Source organism: Gymnodraco acuticeps, unplaced genomic scaffold, assembly GCF_902827175.1.
Source record: "Gymnodraco acuticeps unplaced genomic scaffold, fGymAcu1.1, whole genome shotgun sequence".
NCBI classification, from domain to species: Eukaryota; Metazoa; Chordata; class Actinopteri; order Perciformes; family Bathydraconidae; genus Gymnodraco; species Gymnodraco acuticeps.
In genome coordinates, this window is record NW_022990042.1 from 5235759 (window position 1) to 5250663 (window position 14905).

At 40.3% G+C, this 14905-nt stretch overlaps 1 protein-coding gene across 1 annotated transcript; it reads left to right on the forward strand.

The window, feature by feature from the left end:
* pgap6 (post-glycosylphosphatidylinositol attachment to proteins 6) lies at positions 1–10580 on the forward strand. Its single transcript, XM_034215213.1, has 13 exons — positions 1–64; positions 956–1139; positions 1324–1525; positions 2588–2715; positions 3114–3379; positions 4493–4839; positions 5059–5155; positions 6127–6241; positions 6746–6888; positions 7403–7581; positions 8041–8187; positions 9080–9196; positions 9314–10580. Exons 1-13 carry the CDS (start codon positions 1–3, stop codon positions 9629–9631), a joined length of 2307 nt encoding a protein of 768 aa, XP_034071104.1. The 3' UTR covers positions 9632–10580.
* Positions 10581–14905: the final 4325 nt, after the last annotated feature.

Consider the following 14905-nt stretch of genomic DNA (forward strand, 5'->3'; position numbering starts at 1 on the left):
ATGGAAATGTGTTTTCTACGTGCTCTACTTTTCGTCGCCCTGTCAGCTTGGATTTTAGCAGACGGTAAGTGTTTTTAAGTCAAAGGGACGAAGTCAGATATAACTGGTGTTAGCATGTTCGCTACTATGTTTGCTCCGAGTTTAGCTGACTGACAGAAACCTTTAGCGCAGTCTCTGCTCTGGAAAATACTCTCACACTTTGAACATTTTTGTTTAAACAATGTATCTATTATTGTTATTATAATTATTTTCACTGTACCATACTGCTAATTGGTGATGTGCTTAGAAGCGTTGACATGCACCAATGTTTAGACTTTTTAGGTCCCTTAATGAGTGTGTCAGCATTTTAGTGTAAACTATTAATTTCGTCAGATGAGCTGTATACGTTACTCTTTATCTCGGTAGTTAAGATTACCACAATATTTTGTAATTTTTTTAACCCAAAGATTATATCTTGCTTGATTTGGGAAACGCAACAACATTTGTTCTGCCTGGTTAAAGTCTTGATATGTGCTAAGACCAATACAATATGACACGTTTTGATCACAATAAAAGTGAAACTCATCAATAATCAAAAACGTGAAGGAAACCCTTACACTGTTTAATCGTGGTCTTCTGCAGGAGTTTATTTTGTTACACTTTTTTACACACTCCTTGATTGAGTTTATTATAGTTTCTGAGATCATTTACATATAATAAAACATGTAGTTTTGGGCACATAAGACCACTATACAAACATATGATATCAATATAATTCATTTAAAAAAACAAAAAACAGTTGTACTATGTGCTCGAAGATGAAATATAGAATAAGTGAAACAACTCATTTCAGCCAAACGGTTTGACTGATAGAAAGTTGCTCTTGCGGCCATCGATGGGTTAATACTCCCATTGGAGTGTTATATTTCATCAGGTGTTTATAGAAAATAACTGTCTTTTATCTTACCCACTACAGATGGACAGGTGACATTTGTCTCAGAGCTCTCGTCCAAACCGGCTCAGAAGTTGTCAAAGTACGGTTGGTATGGCAACGTGAGGCTGCAGAGGTTTCATATACCAGAGGAAACTGCCATCGCCCGCTGGCTGTTCTCCGTCACCAAGGGCAACAACTTCAACTGTGGAAAGCACAATGTCACCATGTAAGATACACAGTACTTATTCCAGCATCATGTGTTCGTCTATCCATTGTCTATGATATGTATTTTAGTTTCTGTTCCCGTTTTGGCTCTTCTTCATCTCTATAAAGCAGTTGTGTGCTGAATATTAAGCCAATAACCTTGCCGCTTTTTATCAAACTAACTTTGGAACTCTCTTTGTCTGTAGCCATATCCAATACGGTGCTCCTCCAGTCATAAATCCAACAGGGAAGGTGTTTCCCAATGCGACACTATGGAGCCCCCCTCTGTCTCTGATCCTACCGGTGACATCACAAAGCTCCACGACCTTTAACCTCTCCAACCCTGCTCCCGGAGACTGGTTCGTTGGTGCCCACCTGCCTGAACATGATGGGCGTATTGAGCAGAAGGTTTGTATGGAGTCATATACAGTATTTTACTTTCTGATGTGTCTGTTGTTTTAGTGGACGTAATGCACACATACACCATACTAATTGAAATGACTGCAATTTATTTGAAGTCTGTTTAAAAATCAAATCCAGTACAACACCAGTATTTCAAGAGTTCCATGCTTTCAATGTTCAAAAAGGTCTTTATTTGTCTCATACTGCCTGTGCTGCAGCACCTCTTTCCACCCTCTGACTGATTGGTTGGGGCAGGCTCTGTTGTGATTGGTCAACCCTTTATAAATGTCCCCACCCTTATTATGTGCAATGTGTTGGAGCGCTAGCCAATCAAAGCGAGAGTGTTATGTAGTGATGTCACTATTTGATGGAAGTAAACATAGGAGTCCAATGGAGGCATTTCAGGCAGGCGGGGGAGTGTGTGGAAGAAACTCTGGAGGGAACACAGGGTATTTGGCCTTTGCAGACCATTTACATGCACCAAATCCTATTTAACACAATACAGGAAAGAGAAAACCCCCAAAGCATAATATGGCCTCTTTAAACTGTCTGTTGATTGGATGTGTCTAATTTTCAGTCTAACGTTTGTCCATTATTTGGTCTAAATTGATTACATTACATTTAAAAAGCGCCACTTCAAGGTACTTTTTTAAAAGGTTTTTTTTATGTAAAGAATGATTCAAATCACTGGAGATACAGAACATAACATTAATACCAGAATAAAATCAGTTCTGAAGAGGTGAGTTTTGATTTGTTATTTGAACATGGAGAGATTGGTGCACTCTCGAATGTGTTGAAATGAAAAGGCCATGATAAAGTGTTCCCATCATGCTCCACTTGTAGATTTCCCTTTAAACCCAACCTGTTCTACCTGAGCAGGGGGAATCTAGCTGCGCCACATTCTTCACCTTCTTTACTTTGGCTCATATTGCTGACTTACTGAGTCTTACTGAAGTAGTGCAGTTGTTTTGCACTTTGAAGTGCCTGTATGAACTGGCACTTCAATCAATTGAACAGAAATATGTGGCAGTATATTCATATTTAATATAATAATCTCTTCTCTGTTAGGGGTTTCCATCTTGTTCGTACCTCTTCCAGCCGCAGCTGTCAATCAGGAGAGCGGTGGACACTCCCATCATGCAGCAGGGCACATTCCTCCAGCAGACCGCAGCTCCTGACACACCTGCACGCCTTAAGTAAGAACTGCCTTTGTGGTTACTTCCTGTTTTCCATCTCGGCAAGGTCAAAATCTCATGTCACAATTTCACGCCTAAATAATTGGCATTCATCTTTTTCTCATCGATAATCATCAAAATACGCAAAATCAATAAAAGATTCGGAAACTAAAATGGCACCAAAACATACTGAAAAAATAGCAACATTGTGTCTTGGATAAATATTCCTGTATTATATATAATGATGATATTCTCAATTACCTCAATAATGGACATTTACCAAGATCAACTTATTATGATTGTTATTTGTTGTTGTTTTTTGTTGAGATAAAGTCCCAAATTGTCCCATCCCAAGTCCTGTGTTCTGTTTTATCTGTTCAACTTCTTACATGTGAGTCTGGTTAATGTGTTTGTGTTAGGTTGTATGTTCCAGAGTTTGCGTCCTCCCTCTCGGTCTCTGTGTCGGACTGTTCCTCTGGTGAGGCGGCAGATGATGGGAACTGTTCCCTGGTGCTCCGGCTGGGCTCCACCTCCCTGCAGCAGCGCCCGGTAACAGTGAACTGCTCAGGGATTGGCTGCTCAGCTACTCTTTCCAACCCGCCTTGGGATACCTGGTTACGGGTTGTTGTGGAGAGCAGCCTAGGCAACCGCACCGTCACCTTTAGTATCGTCTCAAACTACACAGGTGGGCACAGAAACACATGTCCATAAACACACGTACAGTACACACTTATGTGTTAAAGAGCTGGAACTAATTATTATTTTCATTATTGATTAGTCTGCTGAATACTTTCTTGATTCATCTATTACTTCTTTGTTCTATAAAAGGTAACAGTTTTTTTGTATGTGTTGTCAGTCCAAAACCCAAAGATATTCAGTTTAAAAATAATATGAAACTGTCCTGGGAGGGAAATGTCCATATTTGAGAGACTTAGGGACATTATGTTTTGACTAATGGTTGATCTGTTATCAAAGTAGTTGACATCTCTATTTATTACTCGTTTCAAATGTCAGAACATGATATATAAGTTGGTCCCCGTTTCCTAAAGTCCAACATATGTTGTTTTATCATCTGAACATAGTTGATGATGGGTCGCCCATCTGTCCCCCTTTTAAAATCTATCTCTCTCTAAAAATAGACTAAAACTGATCAAATGTTTTATTTGTTCTATCTATAAGATATCTAATGATTGCTATTTTACTCTATTCCAATCCACTTCCTGACCTGTGTGCGTAAAGTATTCTATTATTTTCAATATAGATATTTTGTAGATTCATTGCTTTCAAATTGTGAAGAAAAACAAAGTCTGCCCTAACTTCCTAAAGTCTAAGATGATGTTGTGGTTTATAGTTCATAAACCCAAAAGTATATTGAGTTCAGTACGATATAAAAAAGATATAACCACATGATCTCTATATATGAGCAGCTGGAAACAGCATTTTCTCCCATTTTTGCAATTAAAAACTATTTTAAAGCATTAATCAAATGTTTGCCTAAGTTGTTTATGCTCCGCCGCATTCACAATTGGTGACCCATGTACTTTGGCTTAGACCCTGAAGCAAAGGACGCAGGTTAGAATCCAGCCTGTGGTCCCGTTACGCATGTGATCCCCACTATCTCTCCCTTTTTAATCTAGCCCTCCAAGAAAGGCTACAATTGGCTCAAAAAATAAGCTTAAAGAAAACCAAAAACATAATTTCTTCACCTATTATTTGTTATCTTTGCAGCTCTATTCTGTTTTAATCCACTTCCCGACCTGTGTGTAAGTATTCTATTCTGCTTGTGTGTGTTCCTCAGTGGGGTGTAAGCCAAAAAGCGTCGGCCTTAAAGTAGATGACGACATCAACAAGCTCCGCAGCAAGAGCAACCTCACCAACTCAACATCAGCCGACAACGACACGGTGGTTACGGACGCGGTCGCCCCGAGCAACGACTCAGCATCCCTGTTGACGCCGCTGCTGGCGTCGGCGTGCGTGTGGAGCATCCCCATCCTCTACGAGGAGCTGGATGTCCTGTCCATGCGCTTCACTCCCGCTAACGGACCCAACGTCAGCGTCACTGACACACACCCTACGCTGCTCACCTACCCCCTGCACACACAAGCAACCGGGGGGACGCTCAACCTGCAGCTCACACTCAACACTGTGAGTACTACTGCATTATCACACACCATTACACACATGAGGATGTTGAAGTGATAATCTACCAAGACACGGCTGAATTCCTTTGAAATTCGTTTCACATGATCTTGACTGTAGCTACAGAATTTAGTCGATCAGGGCTGTGTGCAATCCAGCGTCCATACATATACTTTATGACAAGCCATTGTGTTCAGGTTTAACTTTGGTGTGTGTGTGTTTCAGACTAATATAACCGTGGCTAACAGCAGCAGTGTGGTGGCCTGTCTCTCTCCCTGGGCTCCAGTCCTCGACCTGAACCACTCTCAGCCCTGCCGCACAGGTAGTACACAGAACCACACTTACACATGCAAACTCACACAAACATGCAATGAAGACATGGATATAACTGCAGTATCATAATGCAGTGGTTCTCAGGCTGTGGCCGCTCTCTTTTATCTCTATTAACAAGCACGGAAACGAAGGCTAAGACGTGTTCCATCTGTGTCTCTATCGCTCTCCTCCACCCCGTCCAATCAGTACTGTGGACAGTGACACACATGCACAAGCAACCCCTAGTTAAACCATATTTAGCAGCACCAACACCCACTTGCTTAGAGGTAGAAGCCACCTTGTTAATCCCCTAGGGACAATTCAGGTTTTCACTCTAAGTTATGTGTACACACAACTACGCACAGTACCTATACATATTAGACGCCAGGAGGCAGTTGGGCATGCATTGCCTTGCTCAAGGATACCTCAACAGTATCACAAATCTGTGTTATTTTTGTTCAATCTGGACTTGAACCTACAGTACAACCCTTCGGAGCATCAAACCATAGTTTAAATATATTCTATTATTTATTTATCATTATTAGAACCCAGGGCTCAATGAGGGAAATTAGTTTTCGTGACAGTTCCATTACATTACAGAATGAATAAAATGGAAGATAAAACAAATATAATGTATAATATAAGAATAGCAGGAAATATATATGATATAGGATTGATGATTGAAAAAGGAAAGGGAATGTACAATTGAGTTCATCTTATTCAAAATAATGGAGCAAGTCAATTTAGAAATGTATAACATATGACAGTCAATCTTTCAAATATGTTTTCCTGGCAACTGCCAAGTGCATGCTGGGATAGGTTTCAATAATGCTTTGACTCACAACAAAAAGTCACAGTAAAACATCCAAGCTTTTAAGGAATTGTGTCTAATTTAGAGGCAGTATGTAGACAGTAAACAAAGCAAGTCAGGAAGCTTGCCTCTGCGATATGGAAATGAAATCCTCCTGTGTGTATCTGCAGCTTTGTTCGGTGGGTACGGAGTCCGTGTGAACGTCAGTGATCCTAAAGCTGTGGTCAGGCTGCCTTTCCCTCAGTCAGCAACATGGTACCTCACCCTGCAGCTCACATGCAACAGGTAGCGCGCACGCACGCACGCACGCACACACACAACACACAAACTCTCTCTCTCTCTTTGTGCATTTTTCCGATAACACTGCTATTTGAAATTCACCCAAACACATCCTTGAACACTCTACAGATAAAATGGCCTCTGTAGACTTGTTCATGTTATAATTACAGACATTATCCCACCCTTTATGCGGTTATAAAAACATACATCGGGTTAGGGTTACAGCATGAGTATTAAGGCAAGACCTATGGGGGGGAAATATTGGAGGATATTTGACATTTTTCTTCCATTTGAGAATAAAGTTTAAATGTCCAAGAATAATGTCTAACTTTCAGTACTAGTGCCACGCATCCAGAAACCAAATCACAGGAGGAATATTTTTGATTTTGCATTTTGAGAGACCTCATTTCGAGACTGTATAAAAAAACATTGTTTTTTAAATCTAATGCCTGACCCTAATTCTAGAACTTTCCTGTGTTTGTTATGTACATGTGTTCTCTGTTCTTGCAGCAGTGACTGTGGTAATGCCTCCTTGGTGTCTGTGGTCCCTGAGGTGTTCATCAGTGCCTGTGTGGAGGACTGTGGGACATATGGAGAATGTAGACTGCTCAGATCCTACAGCTACCTGTACGCCACCTGTGACTGCAAGACTGGTACACACACACACACACACACACACACACACACACACACACACACACGCACGCGCACACAGATACTTTCTTGCTTTCAGTTAAATAACAAAAAGGTTCATGCAAAGTCTTGAAAATGTACATTTAATAGTTCTTGAAAAGAATCCTGTCATCAGCTTTGTTTGTCTCCCCTGCAGAAATGAGGGAAGTACTCAGATCTTGTACTTAAGGAAAAGTAGAAGTACCAGAGTGTAGAAATACTGTACTATACTATAAAAGTCCTGCATTCAAAATGTTACTCAAGTAGAAGTACAAAAGTACTCATGCAGATTGGCCCAAGTTTCTCAAAATGTTACTTAATGACAGTACTACTAGATACTTTACACCACTGCTCCCCTGGCGTCTAACCACAAACACAGAGAGGACTAGCTAAGCATTGAAATAATGATCAAAAAATACAAACACATGCAAAGCCGGTTTTATAATCTATTGATGCAGGCATAAGTAACTCTAAACGTAATGTGTGTGTGTGCAGGGTGGAGCGGGTGGGGCTGCACCGATGGCTCCTCAGCTCAGTCGTACGGTCGCCAGCTGACGGCCACTCTGCTGCTCACGCTCAGCAACCTGGCCTTCCTGCCCGCCACCGTGGTGGCCGTCAAACGCTGCTTCATCCCCGAGGCCTCCGTCTACCTCTTCACCATGTTCTTCTCCACGGTAACAGAAACACAGTCTTGCGTACATGTGTGTGAATGTTGCATTCTAGCCATGTTCCTAGAGTGCTGTTCATCCTCTTGAGGCCCTTTGGTATAATGTTGTGTAAGGTTTGACATTGTGTTAACACTTGGCTGAAATTGTCCCTCAGTTTATGTATTTCAGGACACTACAGACTTCATGTTGATTTTGTTTACTATTACGATGTGTGGTATTAAATATGCTGACTATGTCCGCTGACTATTTATTTGTTTTAATAATAGGTATTAATAGAGCCTGTGTCTATGATGATAAATGTCTTGAGTTTAAAAAGAAACAAATGAACCCACGCAAGATTAGATCAGCATTTCACACGATTTCACCGCAAGGATTTTTTTCTTACTTATGCTGTAATAAGATCATTTGGATATACTTATATTAGTATATATTTGTATGTAACTTCTTGGTCTCTTTATATTTCAGTTCTACCATGCTTGTGACCAGCCGGGTGTAGCAGTAATGTGTATAATGGACTACGATGCCCTGCAATACTGTGACTTCCTCGGGTCAATCTGTTCCATTTGGGTCACCATCCTGTGCATGGCCCGCATCAAAGACATATTCAAATATGTAAGACACCGACTATTGTTCATTACTATAATACTATGATGCACACTTATATTATCATTAGTTATTACATTTAAAGGGATAGTTTGGATCATTTGATTTGTGGAAGTACTTATCTATATTTAGTGTATTAATAACAGTAGATGGCACCTGGCAGGTCCTCAGCAAAGTGCTTATCCACCTAAAAACAATCATCATTTCACATGTACACTATATTTTTAATATTTTCTCTGCCTTTTGTTGCCATCAGATTCCATTGATAAAAACTGTGACTTTGATGAAAACTACGTCCTTTTAAACACCGACGCCACACAATAACGCAAACAAAATAACTATTAGAGCAAGCATTAGACTGGCAACTTCTGTGTTCTGCTGAGGTCAAATGATTGTTTTTGTCAATGATAGAGCAGGTAAGGACCATAGTTCCCAGAAAAGGCTCTCTGATGGTAAAGTCATGAAAATATTCATGCACCTTAACTAATATTGATCTACCACATCTATAGGGCTCATAGAGCATGTGCACTTGCGTTTCCCCTTAGCCCCGCCTCTAATCTGCTCTGTCACATCCGGTCAATTGATTGGAGAGGGAAAATAACTCTAGTTTCGACTTGTAGTGCATTTTACAACTTTACGGTCCTATTGGTTTAAAAAAACAACCTATTCAGGTGTTCGTACTGTGAAATTGATTTACGTAAGAAAAAGCGATACACTAGTTTGTAAGTCAATGAGAAAAGGTATTTTTTAACCTCATTGACTGACATGGCTCATTTTCTGGGGACTGTCTGTTTCTCCAACTCTACCTCATACAACCTCACTTCAGAATTCCAAACTTTCCCTCAAACTCAGGAAGAACATGATATTTTAACCTTTTTTTTTGTACACCTTGCGTGTGCAGACTCTGTTTATGCTCGGGGCTCTGCTTATAGCCATGTCAATGCAGCTGGACCGAAAAGGCCTGTGGAACCTGCTGGGCCCTGTCATCTGTGCCATACTGCTCATGGTCACTACCTGGGTAAGACATGTCCTTCAGTGAATGAGATTCGCTGCTAACTTTGCTGTTAGCTGCTAAAACAGAAGATTGATGATAAAGCTGTGTTCTTGAGTTGTGCTAAACCCAGTTCTCTTACAGGTGTACCGAGGGGTGCGGCGCCGACACTGTTACCCACCTTCTTGGAGGCGCTGGGTCCTCTTCCTGATCCCCGGAGCAGTCTGCGCTCTTGTTGGGGTTTGTTTGTACATTTTTGCTGAGACGGAAGACAACTACTACTACACACACTCACTGTGGCACATCCTGGTGGCCAGCTGCGTGGTGTTCCTGCTGCCGCCAAAGGAGAAAAACAGGGAGGCGCTGGGCTGGAACAGAGGCTGGACCTGGAGCTGGAGACCCCAGGTCTGTGGCTACACGCTATGTCAGAATGACAAGGACGAACTCTACACTGTCACGTAGTAGGACAGGAACCACTGTAAGGAAGTGACGAAGCATTGATAGTGTAACGGCACTGCGAACAATCACAAAGGGTAAAAAGACACACGGGTAGGGTAACCTCTGTCATTTTTTTAACTGCATCCTATTTACACTTGTTTTTCTGTCTAAGTGGGATGGGAACACCATTTTTTTTTTTAATTGGCAGCTATAGCTTTCTTGCGGGGTCTACAACGATCGTTCATGGCAAATCCGAAACTTCAGAGATCGTTAGATAAAAATATCTAAAAAGTATAAACAGCCAAACCGTCAGGTGGCACACCAACTGACCTTGGCCCTCATGACGGTCAATTGTACATATTGTGTATGTACATATTGGCTCCAAAATGTATCTTTTGAATATTTATTAAGAATTATATTAAATATTTAAATCTTTATATTCTGCCTATTGTATGATAAAGTATAACATATTTATAGTCAATTTAAACACTCCTCATTCTTGTATCCTCTTATATTGTCTTTTTCCACCCAGGCCTGGGCTAAACCTTTATGATCTATTTTAAGATATGCTTCTATTTTAACCGCCATGTGGTTTAAACAGCCTTTAAAATTTTATATTTACTAGCTAATAACAAAATGATTAGTTATTTCAAGCTTTTTTCTGCAAAATGAATCATTGAATAAAAGTGATCAAAACAGCTCAAATAAATTGCTTAAAGGGGCCCTATTATGCTTTTGGGGGTTTTACCTGTAGTTTGTTATTTAGGTCTTTGTGCATGTAAATGGTCTTCAAGGGCTAAAATCCCAAAGTTGCCTCCATGAGTTTCTCTCCCACACACTCTCCCTAATCAGAGCAGACTGGGCTTTTTTTTGGAGAAAAAAAAAAGTCGGGGCCCCCCCAACATAAATAGTCACGTAATGGGCCAAGTTAACATTTATTAAAATAGATCAATATGAACGTGAGCATTCCTTTTAAAAAATTTTTTAAAAATCACTTTGCTAGAACAGTGATAATAAAACAATGCTCCATAAGTCTGTGTGGTCAAAAAAATAAATAGAATTGTGCAATCCCTTTGCTATAGCAATAAGTTATAATACTTTGCCACTTTGCAATCTGTGCAAAAAAATGAAAAGAAAAAAATGCTGATATTTGGCCAAAAAGTGTGTCTTATCATAGAATTAGTGTCTGCAATGAGCACTGCACATTTCTTCAGAGATTTTCTTTTGGGGGTGCTGTGTGGTAGCTTGACGTTTCATAGAGGGTGCTCAAACATGTAGGGTTTCCCATTAATGTACCGGTCGCTACAGTGGAATTTTCTACTGCAACAATCCCCACGCATATACACAGTACACCTGCGACAGTTACAATGAATGCTCGATAATCAGCTCACGGCATATAGATGTAAGCAGGGGTAAAGTGGTATTTTTATAGGTGGTGTGTGGACCTAACATCCTCTAGGGGGGTCCTCACCTCCTCTAGGGGGTCTGGGGGCCTGCTCCCCCGGGAAGATTTGTTTTTTACATATTGAAGTTAAAAGCATCAATCTGGTGCACGTTGAGAGCAACATTGAGAGATCTATGGATACATCTCTCAACACCCTGAAACAGAACTGTAAACAGATTTACCTTTTCTTTATGGATATTTTACAACTCACTCCCCTTTTAAACTTTATTCTTGTTTTACTGTCATATAGTATTTCATACCTGTTTTTCATTTTCATTTTTATAACTATAATGATCATATAAACGTGCGCCTCGGAAATAATTGTTTAAATTAATCGTGACCAAACCGTTTGAGACCCACTGAGATAACTTAGACTAAAGTTAACTATCTAAACACTGAGAGAGTCCTTTAGCTCACTGAGCCTCTCAGTCTGACAGGAGAGGACTCTCCTCCACCTTGTTGTGGAAAAAGCTCCTTATATCCGTTAGCGTAGCTCGCTAGCACCAGAAGCTAACAACATCGATCTCCGGTACCGGTGCGCTCTCTCTCTCGCTCGCACACAAAATGGCTCCTTCCACACACACACACACACACAGAGCCGGGCTTGAATGAAACACAGAGACCCAGGCGTACTTGTACTGTAGCATATTATTTTCGAATAAATAATTTTCCAAATTATGATTTTTTTTATTTTTTATTTTTTTTCACAACCATTTTTCCTCCTGTTCTCTCGCCCCCCCTGTCATGCCTCTAAGCCCCCCACTTTGAGAAATACTGCAGCAGAGGCACAAAATAAAAATATGATCCTGAAAATGACTGTAATAGGGCCCCTTTAAAAACCAACGTCTCTTTCTGCCTCCCACGTGTATCATGCCTTCTAAAAATCCACTTTTGTATGCACATGGCAGAAGGCTATGTCAATGTTCAGTTGTAAATGTAGCTTGTAATGAATCTGAATGGCAGTATCATTTGGCACTATCATCTTCTCTGTTTTTTCCACTCTGAAACCGTATCAGTTCTTACTTTTGTCAACACTCATTCTTAAGCACTTTGTAAGAAAAAAAATCCCTACGCTATGTACTGTGATGTACATAGGCAGTATGCGTAGTATCGCTACGATTGTATATTTAGGTTACTGTGTCCAGTGCCTCCTCTTGTCTTCGTGTTTTCTGTGAATGAGTGCACTTTACGCACTTGTGAATGTTTGATTTGTCTCTTGCACCTGTGAACCTACTGAGCATTTTGCATTCAAATGTAAGTCATATAGTATGTTTATTTCCCATGCTGTGATGATTTTCTCATTAGAGATTTTACACAAATTGAATGTTTCCGTCACATTTTTCTTTTTTCTTTTTTCCCCTTGTATCTGAGTGTGCATCACTTAATTTGCATGTCATATTCAAGTAGGAATATGAAAGGTATTGTACCACTACAACATAGTATATCTCTTATGCATTAGGAGGAAGGTAATGTTCCATGTAAACAAAAACATTTCTTCCTAGTACTGGTAGGCTACTATTCAATCTGGTAAAAAATCCAAACCGCATTCAGTCTTCTAAAAATAAATCTATGGTATAAAGAGAAATGTTGTTTATTTTTTTATTGCTTTTTATCTGAACACAGTCTCTTTTTTTCCTGAGGCACTCTCTCTCTCACACACTCACTCTCAGGCCAAGAGTGGATGGAGCAATGGGAATAAGCGGATTATGATAATCCTCAGAAAGTGTGTGTGTGTGTGTGTGTGTGTGTGTGTGTGTGTGTGTGTGTGTGTGTGTGTGTGTGTGTGTGTGTGTGTGTGTGTGTGTGTGTGTGTGTGTGTGTGTGTGTGTGTGTGTGTGTGTGTGTGTGTGTGTGGTGTGTGTGTGGTGTGTGTGTAGTGTGTGTGTGTTGTGTGTGTGTGTGTGTGTGTGTGTGTGTGTGTGTGTGTGTGTTGTGTGTGTGTGTGTGTTGTGTGTGTGTGTGGTGTGTGTGTATGTGTGTTGTGTTGTCCTTATGGGGGACAACATGGCGGTCCCCCTCCGGGGACTCCATTAATTTCAGGGTAAAGACTTGGTTAGGCATGTGTGGGGTTAGGGATAAGTCTCCAGGAAATGCATGTAAGTCAATGTAATGTCCCCTGAAGTGATTGATACATGGTGTGTGTGTGAGATGGGCTTTGGGGTCCCGGCAAAAGTTTGACACAGATCAGTGCTACCGATCAGCTTGAACTGCCTCAACCACTCTTTTTTAAAACAAAACACAAGCTGACATTTAATCTCTAGTATGTATCATCATCTAGTTTAAATCATTGGAGTGCCGCTTACCCGGAATTGTCACCTAAAAGGTCAACTTGCTCAGTCATAGTGGTGATATGTCATCAGGATAGACTATAGTTACAGTATAATTATGTATGTGGACAGCGATTTTATGTGATGCATTTACAGCAGTGATTCACTAACTGAGATTAATCGGAGAGGTTCTCAAGATATTTAAATGGATGAAGAAAAAGTCTTCCCACAAAATGACGTTGAAGAATTATGTAACTATTCACCCTAAATCAATAGCATACAAATATGGAAAAAGTGTAAGGTTTTAAGGCGGTAAGTTGATTTTGGTCAAATTGGATCATACTGATATAGATATTTTACAGCTCCTCTTCCTTAATTCTTGCAGTTTACTAATTGTGAAATAAATCTTTACTTGTTGCTAAATGATTGCTGACGGACGCAATTGTTAGCACTATTTTGGCAAAGAGTAAAGCTTTTTTCAGTTGACCATTCTGTCAGTACTAGGAGCTCAGAGCACTGGGGAGTGTATCACAGGAGCTTTGAACCCATGGGATGAAGAGGTTTTCAGAACGGAAGCCATGTGAGTGGGCTAACGTAACCGGGTGAGTAACATTTGCTGGCTAGCTATGTCTTCTATTGTTGCATTTGATTGATGTTTGGCTGTGTTGTAAAGTTGTCAACTTGTTTTTGACAGTTATGTTATATAAAAAATGCATGTGTAACGTTACAGTTGTCAGTCATAATTACAGAATGGAAATCAACACCAAGGTGCCAATCTTTGAAGGGAACCATCGACCATAACCTGTTACCTAACCATTTCGCAAGCAAAGTAGCATTATACCTTTTTTAAAATGTCTCGATAGGCACTGTTGTGTCTATGACTGTAACAGCCAATCCAACAACCAACAAACAAAACTAAGAAGGGACCATGGGATTACACTAATTTAAAAAATGGAAACTTAAGGTAAGCTAGACAGTAAGACTAACCACTACTCAGGGAATAATATTGAAGTCAATGTTTTATATAAATTGAATGCATCGCAATCCACATATTTTATAGGCTAATGGCGATTTAAAACTGTAGGGGCGCTAACTCACAAAATGGCTAAATCTTACAATAAGGGGACATTTGTTAACTTTGAAGTGGCATAAGCCAAACCGGTGGGAACCACTTATTTACAGTGAGTATGAACATTTATGTTATTTTGACTTCATGCAGCCAGAAGATGGAGCCAGTCCGGTAGGAGAAGCACTAAGTTCAGACACAGTACTGAAAGAGAACAGCATGGAAACCGACCTGAGCCTTTTGAAGTAGTTGTCATATAGGCTGAGTTACTGGAAGTCTATAATTCAATAGCCCAAAGCCTTCACATCTCGAGTTAAATAGATGCACACAAAAAAAGAATGCAACATATAAAGGCGATGTGCTTAAAATACTCCCAAGGCTATAGAAACAGGACACATGAAAGAAAATGAGGATAACAAAAGCCTGATCACAAATCCACACACATACACACACACACACACTGTTCACCATAGCATGCAGCACTGAGAGCACAACACAACACAGAATGCTGTTGTGACATT

What these genes read in the sequence shown, in the direction of transcription:
- pgap6 (XM_034215213.1), top strand. Translation starts at nt 1, where the DNA reads ATGGAAATGTGTTTTCTACGTGCTCTACTTTTCGTCGCCCTGTCAGCT. An exon ending in ATGGGCGTATTGAGCAGAAG is followed by an intron (nt 1,526 to 2,587) that starts GTTTGTATGGAG and finishes CTTCTCTGTTAG; the next exon opens with GGGTTTCCATCTTGTTCGTA. An exon ending in TATCGTCTCAAACTACACAG is followed by an intron (nt 3,380 to 4,492) that starts GTGGGCACAGAA and finishes TGTGTTCCTCAG; the next exon opens with TGGGGTGTAAGCCAAAAAGC.